The 12,836-nt window shown below is 35.5% G+C and overlaps 1 protein-coding gene across 3 annotated transcripts in view; it reads left to right on the top strand.

Moving 5' to 3' along the window:
- Window positions 1–12,836, top strand: part of LOC123557703 (uncharacterized) — a 169,666-nt gene that overhangs the window by 131,971 nt on the left and 24,859 nt on the right. For all 3 annotated transcript variants that reach the window (XM_053544064.1, XM_053544065.1, XM_053544063.1), the window contains 4 exons: window positions 2,029–2,072; window positions 2,814–2,889; window positions 5,547–5,671; window positions 6,998–7,109. In XM_053544064.1, coding sequence (XP_053400039.1) covers window positions 2,029–2,072; window positions 2,814–2,889; window positions 5,547–5,671; window positions 6,998–7,109 — 357 coding nt within the window. The remainder of the gene's footprint in view (window positions 1–2,028; window positions 2,073–2,813; window positions 2,890–5,546; window positions 5,672–6,997; window positions 7,110–12,836) is intronic.

Genomic DNA, 12,836 nt, shown 5'->3' with positions numbered 1-12,836 from the left:
TAGTCGTAGGGAAAAATCGAGACCACTTTTCTGTAGTACAGCATGCATGCTACATCCAATTTTGAGGTGTATTCTGACCAATCTCTACCTGGTAAAGATTTTTGTGTGGACTTTTTTTTTTTTTTTTTTTTTAAGATTAACTTCCCTTAGTTGTTACTATAAATAACTTATATTGTAACTTTTTTAGCTCACCTGTCACAAAGTGACAAGGTGAGCTTTTGTGATAGTGCAGCGTCCATCGTGCGTCCGTCCCTGCGTAAACTTTTGCTTGTGACCACTCTAGAGGTCACATTTTTCATGGGGTCTTTATGAAAATTGGTCGGAATGTTCACCTTGATGATATCTAGGTCAGGTTCGAAACTGGGTCATGTGCGGTCAAAAACTAGGTCAGTAGGTCTAAAAATAGAAAAACCTTGTGACCTCTCTAGAGGCCATATTTTTCAAAAGATCTTCATGAAAATTGGTCAGAATGTTCACCTTCATGATATCTAGGTCAAGTTCGAAACTGGGTCACGTGCCTTCAAAAACTAGGTCAGTAGGTCAAATAATAGAAAAACCTTGTTACCTCTCTAGAGGCCATACTTGTGAATGGATCTTCATAAAATTAATCAGAATGTTCATCTTGATGATATCTAGGTCAAGTTCGAAAGTGGGTCACGTGCCTTCAAAAAGTAGGTCAGTAGGTCAGTAAGTCAAATAATAGAAAAACCTTGTGACCTCTCTAGAGGCCATATTTTTCATGGGATCTGTATGAAAGTTGGTCTGAATGTTTATCTCGATGATATATAGGTCAAGTTTGAAACTGGGCCAACTGCGGTCAAAAACTAGGTCAGTAGGTCTAAAATTAGAAAAATCTTTTGACCTCTCTAGAGGCCATATTTTTCAATGGATCTTCATGTAAATTGGTCTGAATGTTCACCTTGATGATATCTAGGTCATTTTCGAAACTGGGTCACCTGCGTCACGTACTTTCGAAAACTAGGTCAATAGGTCAGATGATAGAAAAACCTTGTGACCTCTCTAGAAGCCATATTTTTCAATGGATCTTCATGAAAATTGGTCAGAATTTTTATCTTGATGATATCTAGGTCAAGTTCAAAACTGGGTCACAAAAACTAGGTTACTATGTCAAATAATAGAAGAAACGACGTCATACTCAAAACTGGCTCATGTGGGAACAGGTGAGCGATTCAGGACCATCATGGTCCTCTTGTTATAATTGACCAGAGGGAAAAACCAAGACCACTTTTCTGTGGTACAACATAGATGTTACTTTCCAATTTTAGGTGTATTTTAAGGTATCTCTATCTGGTAAGGAGTTTTTTTGTGGACTTAGAAAAACAAAAGACTTATAATGATTACTAAACAACCACAAAATTAAAATTCCATTTGCAAATACAGGTGCTAGAGTAAGAAATTTGCTGTGACGGGCGTATATTGTGACATTCTGGCACTCTTGTTAAGGTTATGTATACTGTTGAATATGGAAACCATTCCCATTATAGGGCCTTCCTATTCTTTGTTCTAGTATGATACATAATATGCCCTATTCTTTGTTCTAGTATGATACATAATATTTTACGAATTTCACACAGTCCTTTTGTACATGGCTTGTGTGTACATGTATCTGGAAATTTAATGTCTTTCAAAAATAATTGTAGTCCCCTCATTCGCAAAACAGCTTGTTCAGCAGGGGATATAAATTCACTGAACATTAGATGCCATAACAAATTTAGAGATGTGATTGGGAAAGATATTTGTAAATGAAAGTCTGTGAACAGATCCTCTGGAAGTATGTAATACAACCTAACAAATGCAGACTCTTTTAGGCAGAGTCTTTCCTTGAGAGGTTGTTGTAATAAAATGTCAATCACCCTCATGCTCCCCTAGCACTAGCTTAAGCTGAATTCTATAAACCACAAAAAAGAGCCCCAAAATATAAAAAATTTTAGTTAATTTATGGGGAGACAGCATAAACTTTACAAATAATCAGATATTACATGCTTTCTAATTTCCTGCTTTTTACAGGTCAGCTTGAAACAGTCTTCTTTGCTGGGATTGGCATAAACAATGTAAGAACTAATTTTTCATTGTTATAACTTTAAATGAGCTGCGCCATTAGAAAACCAACATAGTGGCTTTGCGACCAGAATGGATCCAGAACAGCCTGCGTATCTGTGCAGGCATGAAATTTCGAAGTTTTTAAAATCAAAACTGCAATTTCGTGGGGATATGAATTCGTGGATTTCAACTTTTGAAAATTAAAAGTATGGAAATTTTTCTTGGTGATTGGGATGAACCCAGCCGTGAAATCCACAAAGATTAGTCCCCCACAAATATTAATTATTTCACAATATGTCAAAATGATTTTACAGAAATATTTCTTGGGTGATCCTCTACTGTACATTGTTTCTTCACTCACTTTTACAAAGTTTTCTATGGAATTTTAGGGGCCTCAGTTACCAAGTGGGGAAGGTCACTTGACTCACTTGCCCATCAACGCTGTTATTTGAAACCTTTCATTGGGTGTAGAATTCTTGTATGTGATAATGCCATCCAGGTGACTCACGGAAGGTCAGTAGTTCTACATAGGTGTGTGTACTTGCCTGAAAGAATGACTGGATGGGAAATATAATGATGTCAGTATGACAGTATTATGAAAACAAAAATAGTAATAAGAAAGCAAAATAGTGAATATATTGGTCTTTCAGCTTTGAACATATATCTGTCTATTTTATCAGATATTGCCTTCTTTGTTAACTTTAAGTGTACAAAATATGTCCACCAATAAGACTGTTGTTGTCTCATTCCAGGGATTTTTAAAGCTGTTTCCGGAGCTTAAGTTGGCAGACAAACCTGAAAATGCAGGTGTGCTTATTATCCCAACAGGTATGTATGTAATTTATAATGTGAATAAGTGCAAATTGTTCGTAATTTTTTTTCCATAAGTTTTGTATAGAAATGTTCAAAGTTTCTTTAAACATTTGCAGAAAATATGATACCGTATAAGTACTTATTTCTGCGGGCTTAATATTCTGCGATTTATTAAAAAATGAGGTGGTATTAATTTCTGCTTAGTTTATTTCTGCGGTGTCTTCCTTCTGACGTTGATAGGATTTATTTCTGCGGTTTTGTATTCACCCATTGTTTCATTAAATTCAAATAGACAGGTACGTATTTTGTGGTTATTTTGACAGTTATGTTGGCTTCCGGTTCGAAAATAAAAGTTGACGGATAACATTGTCATCATCACATAATGTTGTAGGGATAATACACGTTTTTTTGTGTATTAACGTCTGCAGAAGCCCGCGGGATTGTTTGTGACTGAGACCGAAGGTCGAGGTCACAAACATATCCCAAGGGCTTCTGCAGGCGTTAATACACAAAACAAACGTGTATTGTCGCTATTCTTGCATAAAAAACATTACACGACGACTAAATGCATTGTTTTCATATGTGATGACTTGACGATTCCGGTACATTTTTTATTTACCATTCTTGTTGTTCTTGGAAACGGTAAACATGTTTTAAATATCCATAACCGGGGCACACATAACAACAACACTACTAAAAGCGTGATTTGAAGGTTTTTGAGCATCTTATTTTTATTTTTAGTTATTACAAACGTTACATTACACATAATTTTGCATATAACTAAAAAAGTTGATAAACAGGAACACAATTATTTTAAGAATAACAACTTTACATTCGAATTATTTTGAGTACGAACAAACAGAGTACGGATGAGTACGAAGCTAGTGACTAGCTTTCGAGGTTTATTATATGAATTCTGCGAACAATCAGGTAAAAACAAACCGACTGATACTAACAAAAACCATTAATATAATACCTAAAACCGGGCAATAGCACAAGTTACACGCGATACTTATTTATTCACAGTTATTTACAATAACTGAACAGACGCTTTGTAAAGGGAGTAAACTCTAAGAGAAGCTAGTGCGTACATTGATGGGGGCAGTACGTTCGGGGTTGGAAACTGATACAGCTAAACATACTATGGATTACATTGTATCTATAATGCTACAAGAAGAGGTTATTATGGAAGAAACAAGATGCAGATGCCAAATATCAGTCTGCGCAGAAATACATACATACGTCCCTGGCAAAGCATTTCAAAAATAAAAATCATGTATTAACAGCACGTGAATTGCCTTGTTTGCACACGATTTCTCTCCCGTTTATACATGGGCGGATCCAGTGAAAAAAGTAGTTTTTATGCAAGAATGAGTGTTTAAAGCAAGAGCGTTATTTTATAAATACAGTCATGCCAAACGGACAAGAAAAATGCCTGAATATATATTTTGCAAACATTGTCATCTGTGTATTGTAACAATATGATCATTTTTGTTAATCACGCCTTTTTCAAGTCCCATACAAATAACAATAGATATGACTCGCCAGACAGATCGGTTAACAATAGACACAAATAATATAATGGCCTGTGTTTGTAACGTAATCAAAGAACATTGAAACTGACTGCTCAATGAGGAACGAAAATTTAAACAAATTTGATTTTTTTGTAACGGTTTATTCAACAGCAAAACATTAGTAAAATGGTCCTATTATATTACTGTTACTACTTAATTTTCAACTTGCTTCGTCGGCCTTAGGCTACATGAGGGATTGTCTTATACTAACCAGATTATAATGGCGGCTTGTATCATCGTATCACGGCATATCCGGACAAAAATTTCTGAGGATTTTAAATCTGCGGTCTTATTGTCTTCCGCAGAAAACGCAGAAATAAAGTTCCCCCAGAAAAAAGTACTTATACGGTATATTTTATACCATGTTGTTAGTACTGCATATATCCTTAGGACATCTAGCCACAAAAGAAACCAAATTTTCAAAAAGTGAGGGATGAATCAAGACTACGTGTATCATGCAAATTTTGATTTTTAACACCAAACCGTAGTGAGAATCCACACATGCGTTAACACACTCCTAAACAATCCCAACATCATTTAATCACACTCTTTTGCACTACCTATTTATAGTTATGATAGTAATAAGTGGTTTTAAAGTAATTTATATATGGCCTCATGTGTATGCTTATTGATCAACTGTTGAGACTGGGTCATGAATTTCAAAATTCACTATTCCTGAACAGGGAAAATGCCTTGTATGAAACTTTAAGAATTTTGTGTACAAAGCCATTTCATTATTCGTTTCCTTATAAGCTTAGTTTTGGACTCATTGACTTGAAGTGTGCTTGAAGACTGCACCAACTCCAGTCACAAGATGGCAGGAAATGTTAATAAGTGTTTCTGTGGAAAACATGATAATTCAAATATTGTAAATGCAAAAGTTTGTTAACAGGCATGTAAAGGATATTGTATATATATTATAGAATACAGTACCATTTCAAAAAAGGATATATCGATTGACTTATTTGAAATTTGAGGTCAGAGATTAGTATTTATTTTGTAATGCACCCAGTGCTTGGATGGATATTGCCAAGCTTTCAAGACATACTGGGTAATGAAAGAGATGTCTTTAAAAAGAAATTTCACCGTTTATTTCAGACGAAGATTTTATCACGTCAAGACGAACTTCAGAAGTTTTTAAGGCTCTTGTTGGTAGAAAGAAGTTGATTGTTAGTAGCCAGTGGGTGACAGATTCAGTAATGGAGGGAAACCTTCAGGACAAGGTTACTATTTATATATTGTGTATCACAATAGTTTAATATCATAAAACCTGCCTGCAATAGGGAGAGTGCAGATCTACAAATCGCATGATGGTGATTTCGATCATCAGGTCAGGACTATTTTCTTTGTGTCGGTAACTTTTGTCGTAAGTCATTTGGATCTCCACCTCTTATTCATATGAAGAAGTTGCCAGTTACTTTCGTAGAACTGGTTAGTCCTGGTACAGTATTCGGGGCACATGCAGGTGAACAGCCCACTGTAACAGAAATATGTTGAAAAAGCACTCTAGACCTACTTGTATATAGAGGAAATTTTAAAAATTATCTTGTATGAAACTGCTTGTCCGATTTTAGAATAATTTCACACAAATAGTCCTTTTGTGACACTCTATCAAGATTGTTCAAATTATACTGTTCGTCAAAAAAACATAGTGGCCAGAGAGCTGTATTATAGTGGAAACTTTTAGAAATCTTCTTGTATGAAACTGCTTGTCAGATTTTAGAATATTTTACACAAAAGGTCTTTGTTGACTCTCTACCAAGATTGTTCAAATTATTTTGATTCGTCAAAAAACATGGCTGCCAGAGGGCATGGTCACCTTTTCCAATATGTTTATGGTTGAAACTTTAATAATCTTCTTGTGTGAAACTGCAAGCCTGATTAAAATAATTTTACACAAATGGTCCTTGTGTGACCTTCTACCAAGATTGTTCAAATTATTTTTATTCGTCAAAAAAACATGGCCGCCAGAGGGCATGGTCACTTTTCCCTCTATGTATTTAGTGTAAACTTAAAAAAAAATAATTTTTGTGTGTGGAACTGCTGGCCTGATTTTAGAATAATTTTGCACAAATGGTTCTTGTGTGACCCTCTACCAAGATTGTCCTAATTTTTGCGTTTTATCAAAAAACATGGCGGCCAGTGTTGTGGTCACTTTTCTTCTCTGAATCAATAATAGCTAGAGCTTTGATATTTGACGTGTGATATCAGATTTGTAATGTCTACCATAATATTGTTCAAATTATTGCACTAGTTTCAGAAGTGTGTGTGACTTGAATATAATATAGGCTGACATAGAAGAAACTAAACTCTGTACAACAAACACGCTTGAAGCCTTGTACACAGGTTTGCGCTTCAGGGGTCAATGACCCTCTTGTTAATGTTTAAACAAGATATGCCTTAATATAAGGCGTCATTTGTTGTATTTTCAAAATGTTACATATTCCATTTAAAATGTATAGAAAACTGTGTATAGAGATCATGTTTTTATGCACAAGTCAAAGGGAAGAAGTGAAAGGGGTTTATTATTTATTATTTGAATTTTGTAGACAAAGTTTTTGGTTACTGGGACAGACAAACTAGGTAGATGGAGTCAAACGGAAAACTACCATGAGTTTCTATATCAAATTGGTAATGGGACATTTGCTGATATAACTGTAGGTAAGCATAGTTTTTTTTTTAGCTCACCTGAGAACGAAGTGCTCAAGGTGAACTTTTGTGATCGCCCTGTACCGTCGTCTGTCCATCATCCGGACGTCCATCTGTCCGTTATCAGTCATCAACAGTTTGACTTTTAACACTCTAGAGGTCACAATTTTGGCCTAATCTTAATGAAACTTGGCCAGAAAGTTACCCACAATAAAATCTTGGACAAGTTTGATATTGGGTCATCTGGGGTCAAAAACTAGGTCAAAAGGTCAGATCAGAGGAAAGGCTTGTTAACACTAGAGTTTACAATTTTGGCCCAATCTTTATGAAATGTAGCCAGAATGTTACCCTCAATAAGATCATGGACCAGTTCCATATTGGGTCATCTTAAGTCAAAAACTAGGTCACCAGGTCAGATCAAAGGAAAAGCTTGTTAATGCTCAAGAGGTCACAATTTTGGCCCAATCTTAATGAAACTTGGTCAGAATGTTACCTTAAATAAAACCTTGGACAAGTTCAATATTGGGTCATCTGGGTTAAAAAACTAGGTCACCTGGTCAAATGACTGTATCTTCATAAAACTTGGTCAGAATGTTAATCTTGATGATCTGAAGGTCCAGTTTGAGTCTGGGCCATGTAGGGTCAAAAACTAGGTCACTAGATCAAATCAAAGGAAAAACTAGTTAAACTCTAGAGGCCACATTTATGACCATATCTTAGGCCAACATTTTTTTATTTTCTGGTTTACGGGAGATTTTTCAAAAAATTTGGGTCGGGGGGGACAAATAAAAATAAAAATAAAAGTCCCAATTTTGAGCAGTTGACCAAATAAATAAAAATAAAACGCCCAAAAGGATACAATTTTTTTATTTTTTGTAAACCACAGAAAACAAGCTTGCAAGCTTAAATTGCATACACACTCACAAATTAACTATTCTGAAGTGGTTTATATCTCAGTATACTGTTGTTTTCTTTATGTGTAGCTTGTATGAATAATGCCATTTTCAAAGTGACAAGGATACCACTATTTGTGTTTTTGTAGTAAAAAAAGACATGTGGAAACATTTTTTATAATAAAATATACATATACCACACTGTGACAGTTGACATTGTCATATCATAAGAACACTGCAGAATGTTTATTATAAAACATGAATAAAAACTGCTACTAAAATGGGGATATGCAATGACTACTTTAGGTCTGCATCCAGTGCATACATGCATATTAACTGGCTGGAAGTGCAGTCTTAAAAGACAGGCACTGTTCTACTAGAAACGAAAAGTTACGAACTGATAAATATTATGCACACTGACTTTAAAATTAAATTGCTTTGGTTAAGTTTCAGTGGCTTGAATATTGTTTTATATTTTACCGACTGTCAGTGCCACCTATATTGTACGACAAGCCAAAACAATCTGATTTCTTGTTCAGCTAAAATGTGTACAAAATAACAACCTTATCGGCTGATGTTCAAACAACATTATCTGAAATTTATAAGACTCTTCACTGAGATGGGACTTGGAATTAGTAAGTTATGAGTCCGAAAAAAACATTTATTACTGGATATGTCATTATGTGTTCCTCAGTGTCAAAGGCACATGTGGCATATAGTGTCTGAATGTTTGTCCCAAACATACTTTCAAAGGGTCTTCTTACAGATTTTATCAGTATACTTAAGTGAACACGAGAATATTGCTGGGAGTTTCATGTTTGATAATTATCTATTGAGTTACAGTACTAAGCTGGCTAGAACTTTAGTCAAACTAATTTTTACGCAGTCCTAGGAAATATTGAGATAATCTTTTCATATGGCCAATATTTCCACTCCGATTAGATTGCCCGTCACAAATAATAAACAACCATTAATCTGACTGTCCAATTATTTTGACTATAGTTCGAATCTTTTATCACATTTATCATTGTCAAGCATTTGCAGGTACATGTGTCATTTTACATTGAAATTGCACTTTATATAGAACAGAACTACTGAAAATTGTGGCATTAGTTATCTTTTTCTTCTCTAACCCTCAAGACTTCAAAGTTAAAAAAAATGTGTTTAGCAAGTTGATACTCACTTTTGCTCTTCCATTTTGCCATTTCTTTGGTTTCTTTCCTTTTTTATCATTTGTGGTATTTTTCTGACAGTCCCACATGAATTTGATCGTTGTCCAATTATAATATACAGACAACAAATCTCGTACATGTGATACGCCAGATTTTTCAACATTCGAGAGCGTTGACAGTGAAGGTTTTTTTCGTAGGTGATTACTCCTTAGGTTGAGCTTTAGGTGCTGTTTTTTCTACTCAGATCCATTTCTTTACAATACTTGTTATCTCTGCCAACTTATTCCAAAAATTATTGTCTGTAAACTTGTATATTTTTCCTATTTAATTTCACACAATTTACATTCATGGAGGCCGCCATTTTTCATGCGTCTACTGATCTAGATTAAAAACCTCTACCATACAGTTAAACTTTTATTTTTGGCAGCAGCAATTACGGACGGTCGGCGGGTAAAATGAAAATAAAAATACTGAAAATGACTTTTATTTTTATTTTGTTTCGTCAAAAAATAGGGTTGGCGCTCCCGTAAACCAGAAAATTAAAAAATGCTGGCCTTAAAGAAACTTGGTCAGAATGTTAATCTTGGTAATCTCTAGTTCAAATTCAATTCTGGGTCATATGGGGTCAAAAACTAGGTTACTACGTCAAATCAAAGGAAAAGCTTGTTAACACTCAAGAGGCCACATCTACATTGTATGACTGTATCTTCATGAAACTTAGTCAGAATGTTAACCTTGATGATCTTCAGGTCAAGTTAGAATCTGGGTCATGTGGGGTAAAAAAACTAGGTCACTGGGTCAAATCAAATGAAAAGATAGTTAACACTTTTGAGGCCATGTTTATGACCATATCTTAATGAAACTTGGTCAGAATGTTAATCTTTATGATCTTTAGGTCAGTAGTCAGGATAGTGATACAGGGCCTTCATGGCCCTCTTGTTAAGTCTGGTTCCAACATGACCCAATTTATTTCCATATTAAACAAAGAAGACTGAAACTTAATTTGCAACTCAGATCTCAAGACAGTGATTTGCTCTTGAAGTACTTGTCATTCAGATACATATTATCATGGACTGTGCCATTATGATGTAATTCTTTTGCATATTATTTAACGACAAATCATCGAATTAGATACATTATTTTTTAATGTACCCACGGACCAGACTTCCTTTCTCTTGCTGTACATGTATTCTGACTTAATTGATTGCAATATTGTTTGATAGTTCCTGTTCTTCCTTAAAATTCCATTGAGTACCATACATAGATATTCTTTGGTTTAAACAATATTTTATTCAAGAAATATCATGTAATTACAATGAATACATACATTTGTATATCACAAAGGCAAGGGATCAAGCTTTTAAGCTTTTTTAGAAGCTCTTTCCCATCTTTGTTTGTGTTTTTATGCCCCCCAAAGGGAGGCATATTAGTTTTCAACTGTTCGTCCATTCGTTAGTTAGTTAGTTAGTTCGTCACAACGTGAACTTTTTGCATGAAGGCACTTTACTCATGAACCACTGCACCCAGGACCTTCAAAATTCACTTGCTGATAGTACTTATTGAATACACCACCCCTACTGACTTTGGGGTCACCAGGTCAAAGGTCAAGGTCACAGGGGCCAACGTTAACTTTTTGCATGAAGGCATTTTACTCGCGAACCAATGCACCCAGGACTTTCAAACTTCACATGCTGATAGTACTTATTGAGTACACCAACCCTACTGACTTTAGGGTCACCAGGTCAAAGGTGAAGGTCACAGGGGCCAACGTTAACTTTTTGCATGAAGGCACTTTACTTGCAAACCACTGCACCCAGAACCTTCAAACTTCACATGCTGATAGTACTTATTGAGTACACCACCCCTACTGACTTTGGGGTCACCAGGTCAAAGGTCAAGGTCACAGGGACCAACGTTAACTTTTTGCATGAAGGCACTTTACTCGCGAACCACTTCACCCAGGACCTTCAAACTTTACATGCTGATAGTATTTTATGAGTACACCAACCCTACTGACAGACTTTGGGGTCACCAGGTCAAAGGTCAAGGTCACAGGGGCCAACGTTAACTTTTTGCATGAAGGCACTTTACATGCAAACCACTGCACCCAGGACCTTCAAACTTCACATGCTGATAGTACTTATTGAGTACACCACCCCTACTGACTTCGGTGTCACCAGGTCAAAGGTCAAGGTGCTGCGTGGGCATTTGTCACTATTAGTGACAGCTCTTGTTTTTTGCTCAGATAGTGGGCTATTCAAATCACTCTGCATCCATGGTCTGTCTGTCCTTCTATCTGTTTGTCCTACCATCCGTTAACAATTTCTTGTTATTGCATCTCCTCAGAAACTATAAGGGGATTTCAACAAAACTTTGCCAGAATGTTGTATAAGTACCCTAGTTGTGTCCCTCTTAAAATCAGACTGGTTCAACAATTCTTGAGTTTGTTATGGCCTTTTGTTAATTATTATAATTTACATAGATTTATATAGGAAAATATTTTGAAATTCCTCTAGTCCAAAACCACAGGGCCTAGGACTTTGATATTTGGTATGTAGCATAATCAAGTGATCCTCTACCAAAAGTTTTTCCCTAGGGTCAAATATGGCCCCACCCCCGAGGGTCACATGGTTAAAACAGACTTGTGTAGGAAGAAACTCTAAACATCTTCTTGTCAAAACCTACAACATGCAAATTGGACCTTATTTATAGTTTTTAATGGCCAGATGAACATTGACTTATGATTTGATCATGATCATTGACCTAATGACCGACTTTCACATTTCAGTAGCTACAGCCTTCAGATTTGGACCACATGCATAGGTTTTTGTACCAAAATAAACTTTGACCTTAACATTGACCTAGTGACATACTTTCACATTTGATTTGGACCTCATGCATAGTTTGTGTTCTGAAATGAAATTTGACCTTGATTTGGACCTAATGATCAACTTTCACATCATCACCCACATCATAAAACATAAAGGCCATAACTCTCACATAAATACTTCATGAATTATCCCCCTTTTTTCTTAGAATTTCAGTGTAAAGTTTTGATGCACTTTCACTCTGTCTCAGTTTTTACGAAATGGACTTGATTCAAACTGAAAGTAGTTGTTGCGGGTCAAAACTTTTGTATCAATATTTCATTAGTTATCCAATTTTTTTCTAGGAATTTCAGGTTCTTTCACTCTATCTCAGTTATTACTAAATGGATTTGATTCAAAATTAAAATACTTAATCCACTTTATCACCCACATTGTATGACACAGGGTCCATAACTCTGGTACCAACTTAACATGAATTTGCCCCCCTCCCCTCCCCTTTCATTAGAATATAATGTCAGTTTCCATGCGTTTTCATTAAGTTATAACTAAATGGATTGAATCAAATCATGAGACACAAGGTGCATCACTCTTGCCCGAATATTTTATGAATTATGCCCCCTTTTTCTAAAAATTATGCTTATTTAATGTTTATCTTTATCTTAATTTCTCCTGTCACCTAATACTTTTAACACAGACTCAAGCAATTGTGCAATATCTTTATTCTTATTGGAGTCATTTAACACTCTAGTAACAGCTCCAGTTTCCTCAGATATGCCCAGCTTCACTATCCAGCATCCAAATAGTCGAACGCTTTGTAATCTGTGACAGCTCTTGTGCATTTTATTA

Source organism: Mercenaria mercenaria, chromosome 5, assembly GCF_021730395.1.
Source record: "Mercenaria mercenaria strain notata chromosome 5, MADL_Memer_1, whole genome shotgun sequence".
Lineage (NCBI taxonomy): Eukaryota > Metazoa > Mollusca > Bivalvia > Venerida > Veneridae > Mercenaria > Mercenaria mercenaria.
Note: the sequence above shows the minus strand (reverse complement) of the source record. Positions and strands in the feature narration are given on the sequence as shown.